The 12,896-nt window shown below is 42.9% G+C and overlaps 1 protein-coding gene across 1 annotated transcript in view; it reads left to right on the top strand.

Annotated features, from left to right (window-relative positions):
* Positions 1 to 12,896, top strand: part of CHAT (choline O-acetyltransferase) — a 48,497-nt gene that overhangs the window by 22,886 nt on the left and 12,715 nt on the right. The window contains exons 9-12 of the mRNA XM_083614728.1: positions 3,381 to 3,481; positions 4,891 to 5,019; positions 6,860 to 6,982; positions 11,497 to 11,638. Coding sequence (XP_083470854.1) covers positions 3,381 to 3,481; positions 4,891 to 5,019; positions 6,860 to 6,982; positions 11,497 to 11,638 — 495 coding nt within the window. The remainder of the gene's footprint in view (positions 1 to 3,380; positions 3,482 to 4,890; positions 5,020 to 6,859; positions 6,983 to 11,496; positions 11,639 to 12,896) is intronic.

Here is a 12,896-nt window from a genome sequence, read left to right as displayed (position 1 = left end):
ACCAGAAATGCAGTCCAGGAGGGGAAATTGCTTATAGACAGGCAGATATTCAGCAAAATCACTTGCAAAAACGTGAAATGCTCAAGACAATGCATGCATTTTTTAAATGCAATTAGTATAGCAGTTAGTGTGTTAGATTAGGACCTGGGAGAGCTGAGTTCAAATCTCACCTCAGCTATGTAACTCACTGGGTGATCTTGGGCCTAACCTACTTTACAAGGTTGATGAGATGATGAATTGGGGAGGGAGAAAACCATGTACACTATCTTGAGCTCTTTGGAGAAAAGGTGAGATAGAAAGTAAATATTAAAAAATGCTAACTGATTTGGAAATGGGGAGAACTAAGCTCAGACTGAACTTAGCAAAAGGAACCAAAACGGACTGATCCATCCATCCCTACCTGTAGTTGCATGTACTATGTCATTAGTAACTGAATCTTCCCTATACTCCCAGAGCTGCTGTCCCAGACTGAAGACACATGGTGCCTAGTTAGTCATAGTCACCTTTGACTGGACTTAACCATCCAGGGGTCCTTTACCTTTACCTTTTTACATAGATAGAAGATTACCTGGAACTTTATGTCCCCTGACCCTGAGGTTTGCTTAGCTAATCACCAGTCCCTAGCCAAAACCATGCTAGTCTAACCAACACATTACACTGGCCGGCTCTCTGCATCACAGCCACACATGGTCAACCCCTGACCTCTAGACCTGAGGAGCAGATCTACCTCACTCAGGTTTCCCATTAAGCAAGTACTATCCTCATTTGTGTTTCTCAATGTCAGACTCCACATGGGGTGGCATAACATCCCCTACCTCTATATATAATTTGCTTCCCAGCATATAATTTCCTCCACACTCACAAGAGTGAGTCTAATTGGCCTACAGTGCGTAACAGGCAGAAATAGCTGTATTCATTTCCAATTAAGTCAAATGGAAAATGTTAAGCTAAAGAATCCATCATGGGAGGGTGAGGAATCTAGTCTTCCCCAATCTTGCATTATTTTATATTAATGTCTGGTGGAGCATATCTGCTGTTGTAATTCGCTTGGGTTAACACACATTACTGATAAAAAAAACACGACCTTTTTGTACAGGGTTAGTTTTCTTGGAAGCCTCTGTGCAGCCTATCAGGACCTTTGCTGCTTGCAAGTGGTTCCGTAATTACATTGGAAATGTCATCCTGCAGCCAAAGACTTTGTGGGGCTGTGGCCTTTGACTCCACTCCAGATACAGGCATGCAAGACCAGGAGCCCAACACAGCAGATAGTGAGGGGTGAATTTGCATCTGCATGGAAAAATGGGGAGGAACCAGCATCAGGACCAGCATCAAGTGTCACCACCCTCAGGCATCTGCAAAGGGCCTAGAGACGGGCATATCTGTCAATTTCAGTTTCCTAGTCATCAAGTTCTGTTCTATACATTTCCACATCATTTTCCGATTCCCCTCCCCACCCAAAGTCCTTATGAGAAATCAACATTTCTCCTAATACAGTGGTACCTCGGGTTAAGTACTTAATTCGTTCCGGAGGTCCGTTCTTAACCTGAAACTATTCTTAACCTGAGGTACCTCTTTAGCTAATGGGGCCTCCCGCTGCCGCCGCGCCACCGGAGCACGATTTCTGTTCTCATCCTGAAGCAAATTTCTTAACCCGGGGTACTATTTCTGGGTTAGTGGAGTCCATAACCTGAAGCATATGTAACCTGAAGCATATGTAACCCGAGGTACCACTGTATACTTTTTGTATGCAATTTTGCCTAACACACACACATTTTTGCAAAGCAATATCCTTTAAAGATAGATAGATAGATAGATAGATAGATTCTTTATTGTCATTACACACGTGCAACATTGCACAAGTGCAACGAAATTGGATGCCATCCCTTAAAAACAACAAAAGCAAAACAACAACAACAACCCACAAACCACATTCCAGCCACACCCACACCCACACCCATCAATCTCCCAAGTCACACTATCGAGTTACAGCATTCAAAAGGGCCACAGCTCTCGGGTAGAAACTGTTTTTCAGTCTATTTGTCCTTGACTTGATGTTTCTATATCTCCTGCCAGACGGCAGTAGTGCAAACAGACTGTATCCCGGGTGAGATGAATCCTGCAGGATGTTGTTTGCTTTCCTAAGACAACGGGAACCGTACAATTCTTCCAAGGATGGGAGAGGTTGACCAATAATCCTTTGTGCTGTGGTTATGACCTTCTGGAGCACCTTCCTCTCCCTAGCTGTACAACTGGAGAACCAAGCACAAATACAGTATGTAAGAATGCTCTCTATGGAGCCTCGGTAGAAGGACACCAGCAGTCTCTCACTCAGATTGTTCTTCTTTAAAAGTCTGAGGAAATAAATTCTCTGCTGGGCCTTCTTCACCAGAGCAGTGGTATTTGCGCTCCAAGTCATGCCCTGATCGATAGTTACTCCCAAAAACCTGAATTCCGCCACCCTCTCCACCCGTTCCCCATTGATATGCAAGGGCTGAATGTCCGCCTTTTTTTTCCTGTAATCCACCACTAATTCCTTGGTCTTAGCCGTATTAAGAGCCAGATTGTTCTCTCCACACCAAACACAGAGCCGCTCCACCTCGTCCCGATAGGCGGACTCATCCCCTCCTGAAATGAGCCCTACCACCGTAGTGTCATCAGCAAACTTGATGATTTTGTTGCTGGAATAGATGGCTGTACAAAGAATACATTGTCGTGTGTTCTTTTTGCTAGCCAATGCATTCTTTTGCACACATTGCCTCAGCATGTGCGTTTTGTAGGCATTGCTTGACTGGGGCTTGGGGGGGTGGGGGAGAAGAATACACTGCAAAATTGAGAGAAGTGTGAATTTTGAATTTCTGTGGTTTTGGTTCATTCAGAAAGTGTGAATTAGGTAGGCTTGTTTTTAAATGTGAACAGAATCACATTTATCCCTTACCCTCATAAATGTGTATGCCCTGTTGGTGGTGGTGGTACACTGACAAGTCCCTAGACCTGCTGCAGTGAGGAGTTAAGCTCCCTGAAGAAGGGAGGCCCATTACCCAAAGACCCTCCAAAACCTGCAGCCAAGACTGATGCACATGCGCAGCCACAGGGATGGTGTATGAAATCTAGGTCAATTCACACTTAAAGCTGAATGGGTTATGTGACTCATGCAGGCGCATGGCCCCAGAAGCCAGGCATCCTGGTTTTCCCACTGCAGCATGTTGGAGGGTATGGGAACATACCTGCAGAATTTAAACTGCTTCGGGATATTTTTCCGGAACAAAAACTGAAGTTTTAAGAAGTTTTCTAGAAGTTTTAAAATAAATATACAACTCAGTAAAAGAGGTGGAAGGATTCACTTGCTGTTTCTGTCTGTATATACCCCCCCCCCTGCTCAGTTTGTTGTGGGAAGAGATGGAGTTTGCGGAACAGTGTGCGAACATTCTCCTTTTGATGGGATCGTCCTGGTACAATGCATTGAACATTTGCTCAGACACATGTAAGTTGCCTGTGGTGGGCCTGTAAGCTATTACTTCCTTCTCTTCTCCAATGTCACTGGAGTATTGCTTATCTTCCTCAGCTGTTGGAATTATGCAGTCCTTCCAGTGACATTTTGGAAATTGGTAGCACCTTGATGAGATGCACATTTTAAATTTTATTTGGTTGTTTACGTACAGTCATACCTTTGCTCCAGTCGAACGTTCCAGCTCCCAAATGATTGAAAACAGGAAGTGAGTGTTCCGTTTTATAAACATTATTTTGGAAGCTGAATGTCTGAAGGGGCATCCAGGGCTTCTGATTGGCTGCAGCACTTCCTGCAGCCAATCAGAAGCTGCGCTTTAGTTGTTGAACATTTCGGAAGTCAAACGGACTTCCAGAACAGATTCTGTTCGACCTCCGAGGTACAACTATTAGATTTCTTACCCACCCTTTGTCATAAATTCCCAGAGCAAGTTACAACAATGCAAAAATACAATAAGATCAGTTAAAACAACTTAAAATCAGAAAAATAGGGTGGGTCCTAAAATATATATATCTTAGGTGTCGAAGGTCCGGGTAAAGAGGTGTGTTCAGCATATGATTCCAAAATCCTAGAAGCTGCCACAGAGAATTCCCTCACTTGCGACACTCTCCCCAAGTTACCTAGGGCGCTGGAACTACCAAGAGGGCCCCATATGCTGATTGAAACACTGGGGAAGGAGTTGGGTCTTTCGGATGTTTGGTACCCAAGTCATTTAGGGCTTTAAACACCAATGTGAACACTTTGAATTGCTCCCAGCAGCCAACTGGAAACCAGTGCCGCTGTTTCACAGCTGACGTAGGTTATAATTTGCTTATGTAAAAAGATGCAGAAATTTAATCACCGTGAAACCCTTTTAAAAACTTTTGACTCTTGCAAAGGGATGTCTTTTGAGACACCTAGCGATGCCAATCGCTTCCATGGCATAACAACTCTAAAGAATTAGGTAATGTGATGAAATTATAAACCTGGAATTTCAGCTTTGATGTCACTACATCAATGACTTTAAGTAACGGGGGAGGAGAGCTTTCTAGTGTGTCTTGTTGGTAAAATAGTTTACCAGCCTAGAAGTATTGATCAGTGGTGACAGTGTTAGTGGACTGACTGGCACAAATGGATTGATCATCTCTGGATACTTGGGTGTATCCAATCCATTCATGGCCATTTTGCCCAATGGATGCAACCTAATGTAACTAACAGTACCTTACTAATACATTAATATTAACAATTCAGAAGCAGCAGTGAAGATAGATCAGGCAGCAAATGTCATGTAGATTAGTTAATTGCAGTAGGATCTTCAGTCAGCTGTCTGATGTCAAAAAAACTTTTTTGAGTTCTAGAGTGTCTAACAGCAAATTTATTGGCATTCTGTCATTTAAAACAATCAGGAAAGAAGGTGCAAAGAAATTGGTCAGAGCCGATTCAGTGAGTGAACTTCCTGCTCCAAGGAGACTAAGGTGGAAATGTTCTCCAGAAATTCAGGGACACTTGGCGTCATCAGCAGAAAAACTTCAAAGGTACCATAGTTTCATTAGATTTTCAACTTGTGTGTGTATGGGTGGTTATTTTAATGTGTTGGTCTTTTCTTAAATGAATAAAAACAGTAAAAGCTATAGATCATAGCTGTTCCAGCTTAAGTTATTAGGGCTGCAAGCTTTTATTGACTTTCAGATTGACTAACCGCTGAATGGGAGCTGATTGTAATCAGTAAAGGTGGATATTCATTGACTGAATTGCCTATTTCTTTCTGCTTTGACCCATGTCAGCGACAGAGATAGATTGTGGCTGAAGAAAAGGGCTTTAACTCTTCTTCTCTGCCATTTTCCCAATGAACATCCCCCTTTCTTTTACTAAAGCTGTTGTCTGCCCCCGGGGGATAAGCTATGGACACGTTTCTAGAGGACAAATGCCTTGCAATGAGATGGTAGGAGTCTGAATAATCTCCATGACTCTTTTTATCGTCATAGAGTGCTAGAGTGGATCGCCAATATGCGTTCAGCCTGGCAGAAACCCTTTCGTTAGGATAATTGGCACCAATGGGCCTAAATGGTTGTCCAATGCATAACTAAGGAGATGGGTGAAGCCAGAGGTGATAACGTGAATAAAATATTAGGAGGGCACTGGTAAGCCCCGCCCCACATAATCAATCACATGATGTGGCACACACACACCATTTGAATGGCAAGGCCCATCAACTTTGGCCTGGCCCCCTCAAATATTTTATTGGGGGGGCCTAAAGGACCTCAGCCCCTAATAGTTGGCTCCTATGGGTGGAGGCTTCTTTGGGAAAGGGGTGTGTCTTTCTTCCGCTTCCCCCTCGCTTTGTGGGTTGATGTCAACAAGCTGTTTGTGCAGGAGCTGCAGGTTCTGACTGAGGGGATCTGAGGAAAAGGTCAGAGCTGTAGGACTTGCTGGCAGCTCTGAAGAAGTATCTGCTGCAGCAACTTAAGATGTGACTCTCCAATATGGTAAATCCAGGACATTTTTTCAATTTGCTGGAACTCAGTTTTGGCACCTCTCAGATGGGCGCCATTGCCGTTGTAAGAGAACAAGAGAGGTGTTCATGCTGAGTCCTGGCACCTCTTTTTCTAGAAAAAATAGCACCAGCAAAACCTGTATATATGCAAAAATATCCGATATACCACAAAACACCAGTTAGCCTCATTCCAGGGAAACCAAATTCAGGGTATGTGCTGTGGCAAACCCTGGAAATTTGCACCAATAAGGGTTTTGAGAACACCATAATGATATCTCATCCTTAGTATAACAGGGGGTGGGGAGGAATAACAGAACAAAAGCAAACTATGAGGGCTAAGCGTCACACAAGATTGTGCCTCCACATTTGCCATGGCAATGTAATACTTATTATTATGTTTCTGTCACATAATAAATGACTGCAAACATGACAGGAAGTAAATTGGATACAGCATTTAGCCTTTGCATAAAATGCAAAGAGCAACCTCTATTTGTACATATGGTGCACCCTAAGCAAGCAAATGAATAAGTCAAGACATACAGAGTGGGGAGAAAATGTATAGGCAAGAGTGATAGCAAACAACTCATTTGAATAGACAATTTGAATTGAAGTATTAGCTCTTTGCATGTTTCCTTCTGTCCCTACAAAGCCTTTTTCTCCTGCATTGCATTTTCCAACATGTGATATGATCTTATAGCTTTTATAACACAGCTCTGAACAAGACATATAATACAAGGAATTTGTCACAATGGCCCAGATCACAACATCACCTGCCTAACTACTTTGGGGCATACACCAGGAGAAACAAAAAAAGATTAAAATAAATAAATTACACAATAACTTTCCTGTACTCACTTCTGGAGTTTTTCATCATTTTCTAGGATGGTGAAAAATCTAGATTTTATTGCTTATAAATTTGAAAACTACGGAAAAGAGTTTATCAAGAAACAGAAGATGAGCCCAGATGCCTACATCCAAGTGGCACTACAGCTGGCATTTTACAGGTATGTGATTATTTTTTATTATTGATTATTGATTGAATTTATATAACGCCCTATACCCAGAGGTCTCAGAGCAGTTCACATAATAAAATCAATAAACCAGCTATCATCTCTTATTTGAAGCTTGCAGTTCAATAGCTGACCACAGATTATGCTCTGGGAGACCTCCAGGCAAGAATGAGCAAAATATCAGAGCCTTTTCTCAGGACCCAGGGACCCCACCTTCTTGCTCACCTTTAGGAGAGTGAGAGTCAAGGTAGAAATTGTTCACACTATTAGTAACTGTGTGGATGGTTATGTAAGTATAAATTGCAGGTTTTGGGGAAATAATCAAGACTGGGACAGTGGGACACTAGCAGTGGGTATGCTTATTTAACCCTATGTCTCCCTTGTTTCCAATCTACATCAGGAACCCTTTACCAGCCATTTGCATCAGGAGGAAAGCTCCCACTGGTGGCAATGGGAGCATAGCTGTCAACGTTTCCCTTTTTTAAAGGGAAATTCCCTTATTCCAAATAGGATTCCTCGCAAGCAAAGGGGAAAGTTGACAACTATGAATGGGAGCTTTCTTCTTCATGCAAATAGCAGACATGCAGGACCCAATCCAGTTCAAGACCATCGTGGGGGTCTTCCATCAGGATCTAAGTCTGGATTGGTGGAGAATGGGCACTCACACCTACAGTTTACACTTAAAGACATTCTTCACACAAATATATCATCTAGGTTGGCCCTGAGATGAATATCTGTTTCCATCAGATATCCAGGAAGGCCAAGGTTATGCTGCCTCCAGCATTTTGGGACACAGAGCACAAAATAAGAGAGCTAATATTTGTCTCTGTCTCTCCCTGCCCTCCCGCCTGACACCTGGGTCAAGCCTGACATCCAGGAAGCCTTGAGATCACCAGTGGAGACACACAGTCTGTCCAGAGAGAACATTATAATTCATCCTTGCTCATCTTTGGAGCACCAAGTAGAATGACAGAATAGAGGTTGTGTTAGAGAAGCATCTTGGTGCTGTGGTGTTTGAACCTGGCCATCCTGGGTGTTAAATGCTGGGTCCAACTATGATGGTTAGAAAATGCAAGCAGGAAATGCAAGCAGAAGGTCTACCTCCCCTTCCCCTTCCTGCTTCTTGCACTTGGTCCAAGTTCATCTCTCATCAGATGCCTCTATTGTTTTGATCACTATTAATCTTATTCCACACCACCTTGAGAACCAAATGATTGAAAGGGGGAGGTATATCAACACACAAGATGCAAGCAAGCAAACAGATAGGACAACTGGACAAATGATCCTCCCTCCCCTTGGCCAGCTTTTGCTACACCTGTCTTCGGTCATTCTGCTTCCAGTGTGCAGATCAGTTCCCAACTCCCACCTTCCTGTTGCCCAATCAAACCAACCTCACGCCCCTCTGAAAAGGGCAGCCCTGTGTGGCATTTCCTTCCTTCTCTGCATAAACTGTAGTACAACCTAGGCCTTGGCCTAATGTCATTACATGATGCATTTCCCCACCTCTGATCCACTTCATTGGCTGTTGCTAACAGCAGTGCTGGATTTAGGGCAGTGCAAAAAATTATTATTATTATTATTATTATTATTATTATTATTATTATTATTTCCCCAGCCACTCTGGGTGGCTTCCAACAGAATATTAAAAACATGATAAAACATCAAATATTAAAAACATCCCTAAACAGGCCTGCCTTCAGATGTCTTCTAAAAGTCAAGTAGTTGTTTATTTCCTTGACATCTGATGAGAGGGTGTTCCACAGGGCGGGCGCCACTACCGAGAAGGCCCTCTGCCTGGTTCCCCTGCACAGGGGGGCAAGCCAAGGGGGCACAAAACAACAACAACAACAACAACACAGGTGCCTACTGAGAAGATCCAAGCAACTGTACCAAAAAGAATTATTGTGAAAATAAGAATTGGGGGGGGGGGATTTTTGTCCTCACTCAGGGTGCCATTTTACTAAAGTAAAATGGTCAAACCAATAAGTAGCTGTTCAACCACTTCCAGCCTCCTAGCTGTGGTGCAGCCAGGAAGGAAACAAAGCCCACTCTGCAGTGAACAAGCAGAAGAGTAATAGGCCCTAATTAGCAGACAAATCAGAGTATATAGATGCAGATTATCCTCGTTGCCATTAGAATCTGAAGAGTAGCAAACATTCCCTGCTTAAAGCATCATGAATTTAACTGGGAAATTAGATGAGATGCCCTGGAGCCATGTAAAAAAGAAAAGGGGGGGGAACAGCTTTGCTAGACAGCAAACATTTATCAGCGTAACATTAAAGAAAAAGGGGCATGTGAAGATGGAGGTGAACAAAGGGCATTCTACAAAATTAAGGTGCTTAGCTGCTGCTCTGTGACCTAGCCAGGTTTGCTTTCAGTGTAGACAAATGGCTTTGAAATTCTCTTCAGTAAATTAATCTAAAGAGTGGGGTAGGGAGCAACATACACATTCCCTTGGAGCCTTCTCTGTGTTGCTTTTCAGCATGGGATCTTTAACGTGAAACAGCAAGCTTTTCCACCCAGTTGATCAAAGCATGCCCTGGCCTCATTCTAGCCTTGGTAGGGCAGCACATTCCTTCAGCTGCAAGCCTCAGTGCCACAATAACAATGTGATATCCTATCTCTGTGCAATAGACTGTGAGGAGGAAAGATAGTTGTGCCTATAAATTGGTTCGATGTGTTCTCCACTGTAAGCTAAGGACCAATGTTGCCTCGGCCAAGTGCCATCTGTCAACCACAACCTGGAGGACCTCACAGCGGAGGAAATACAGATGTGAGAACTGCAGCTAGAGTGTCTAGAGATACTATGCTTTAACTTTAAGGCCATTTCACACATTCCATTGCAACAAGCACATCTTCACAGCTGGATTATGGAATTCAGTGTCACAAGAATGACAGCCACCCGTTTAGATGGCTTTTAAAAGAGATTATACAGACCAGTTGCTCATGAATATAAGCTATGATGGAACCTCCAATTTATGTTCTTGTAGTCTTAAACATGGAGTTTGTGCTCAGCTGGGATTTGCAGCCAGTGTGATCTGTGCCTATGCACATGTTTTCAGTTTGTCACATTCATACTTTCCATTATTACATTAACTCCTGAAAAATATACCACCCTAGTTCACACACTATAGTAAACCATTGTTAATGATTTATGCCAAACTGGGCTGTTTTGCTCCTTCCCACTAGTGCTAGGGAGAAACCAACTACAATCTCTTAGTGTCATGTCCAAATTAGGGATAATGGTTTGTTTCACTCATATAAGCCATGATCAGTAAATCATGATCAGTAAGCCAAGAACAAACTTTGACTTATCACCATGGTTTAAAGCAAAAACAACAACAACCTTTGATCTCTGGTTTGTGCATGTCTTTCTAAGCAAGGGATTCGTCCCAGCACTATGGAGGATGAGTGAAGGGGGCACACTCAGGTTCCTCAGGACAGAGGTGGATTTAGGGCAACGTGACCGGTTCCGCCCAGGGGCCTGGGCCTAGGGAGCGCCTCAGAGCATCCCAAGCATGATGTAGTGAATTGAGAAGAATATACGGTGAGAGGCAGGGAGGTAATGACTTTTGGCCTCACATAGCGCACCAATGAAATTTGGAAGACCAAAGTCTGCTCCTGCTTCTCACTTGCTGATTGTGGCCTTCCCACAATCAGGAGTAAGTTTCTGGCACTTTTGAAACTACTCCTATTTTGGCAGAGAGTGGAAAGATCAACACCTCTGGACCTCTCCACTCCAATGGACATAGAATGGTGGATGCATCTCATCTATGATGCCTTAATTTTTCAAAACACGCATCAGGCCCTCTTATAGCATACAGTGGTACCTTGGTTCCCAAATTCAATCCGTTCTGAAAGTCTGTTTGACTTCAAAAATGTTCACAAACCAAGGCACGGCTTCTGATTGGCTGATTGGCCCTGAAAGCAATGCCAACAGCCAAAATGGACATTCACAAACCAGAACACTTACTTCCAGGTTTGTGGTGTTTGGGAGCCGATTTGTTGGGAGCCAAGCCATTCGGGAGCCAAGGTACCACTGTACCGGTATCACGCCCTGGTACACAGCATAGGAATCACCGCTCTTCTATGTCTCCCTTTAATCACAGAACAGTATGGTGTTGTTTTTTCTCTATTGAATTGAAATAAAAAGAGTTGCCATCCCACAAGCCAATGATGAATCATGCCGTGATTTCATTATGTAGCACAAATGACATATTCCTTGAGCTTACAGCAAGCAAACGGCTTTACTAGCCCTGTCGTCAGACATAAAGGATTTCTTGACTAGTACCGCATTAACCAAAATGAATTCAGCCATATGTGCATCAATCTTGTCGTTTAAAAGGGGGATGCCATGTCTAGCCTTTGTCTAGAACTCTATTAGCATAAACATGAAATATTATGCCAAATAAAAGTCAAGGCTGCAAAACGAAAACCCGGAGAGCCTATTTTTATTTCATACCGTCACCCCTGCTAAAATCACTATATGTATTTCACCGTGCCTGTAGATTATACGGGAGACTTGTTCCCACCTATGAAAGCGCTTCCATACGGCGGTTTGAAGAAGGAAGAGTAGACAACATCCGATCTGCAACTCCCGAAGCTTTAACTTTTGTCAAAGGAATGGTTGATAAAAAATCATCTCTGCAGGTAAGATTTACACACACCCCTTTATGCTGTTATATCCTGCAGGAACAGGGCCAACTCTGGATTTGCAGAGGCGGGGCTTGAATAAGATGTCCTTAGTAAGACTCCTCTGAATGAGACCACTCTCACCACTCCTCTCTCTCCCTCTGGCCCTTCTCCTGCTCAGTTCCTGTGGAAGGGCCATAGCTCAGTGGCAGAGCATGTGCCTGGCAGGCAGAAGGTGAAAGGTGCAATACCTGTTATCTCCAGGTAAAGTTGGGAATACTTCCTGTAAGGAACTTGAGAGAGCTACTGCTGCTCATGTTTCTAAAATGGACAAAGGGGTGGGGACTTGGAGGTCCACAAAAAAAACCCCTTTGGGCATCACAGTAGAGTACCACTTGGATGCGTCAGTTTTTAATAATAAAAAACTTGAGGAAAAGTTTTTAAATGACAATTGGGGCAGTTGGGAACTCACACAAAAAATGGAGTACTTACTTCGCCAAATCTTTATTAGGCATTACAAGTATAGGCCATCATAAAACATCCATATATAAAATTTTAAAATATATACAAATAAACAGCCATGCATAATACATAGTAACAAGAATTTTCATTGGAATTTCTTCCCACTAAATGGTGCCATTTGCTACTCTAAGAGATATTATTGACAAATGCTCAGCCCCCCTTGCAGTTAAAAATTGGAGTCTGCCTGTGGTCCTCAGATTAACGAACCCTAAATTAAAGGATCCAGTCGGCAAAGCAATGAGATTGTCAAGAGATTGTTGTGATAGATTGCCCATAATTTTTGGAAGCAAATTTGAGCTTTTAATTCAACTTCAGATTTGGCCGCAGCAATTTTGTAAAGGGTGGGTTTTTTTGTTTTTTTTAAGGGTGACTTGAAGAGTTGGCAGCTTCCACACAGTGCAGCTGCCCACATTGCACTATCATAAAGGGATGGCCCATGTCATGATGCCTCTTGCCATAGGGGGTTTTCCATCCCTCAAAGAAAGGTGTGCGCCTTTGTTTTAAAAATTAAAGGAGTGCACTCTCAATTTGTTTGATATTGTAATGTAATAAGATGACTTCGTTTTCATTGTCCACACTCAAATTTTGGTCAAGAACTACACAACTTTTAGAGGACATCTGAAGGCAGCCCTGTATTTGGAAAAAAAAAATGTTTGATGTTATATTGTGTTTTTATATGCGCTGGAAGCTGCCCAGATGGCTGGGGCAACCCAGCCAGATGGGTGGGGTATAGTAATAGTAATAATATGATAAC

Source organism: Podarcis filfolensis, assembly GCF_964270895.1.
Source record: "Podarcis filfolensis genome assembly, chromosome: 5".
In the NCBI taxonomy this organism is placed as follows: Eukaryota; Metazoa; Chordata; class Lepidosauria; order Squamata; family Lacertidae; genus Podarcis; species Podarcis filfolensis.
This window is presented reverse-complemented; position numbering and strand designations above follow the sequence as displayed.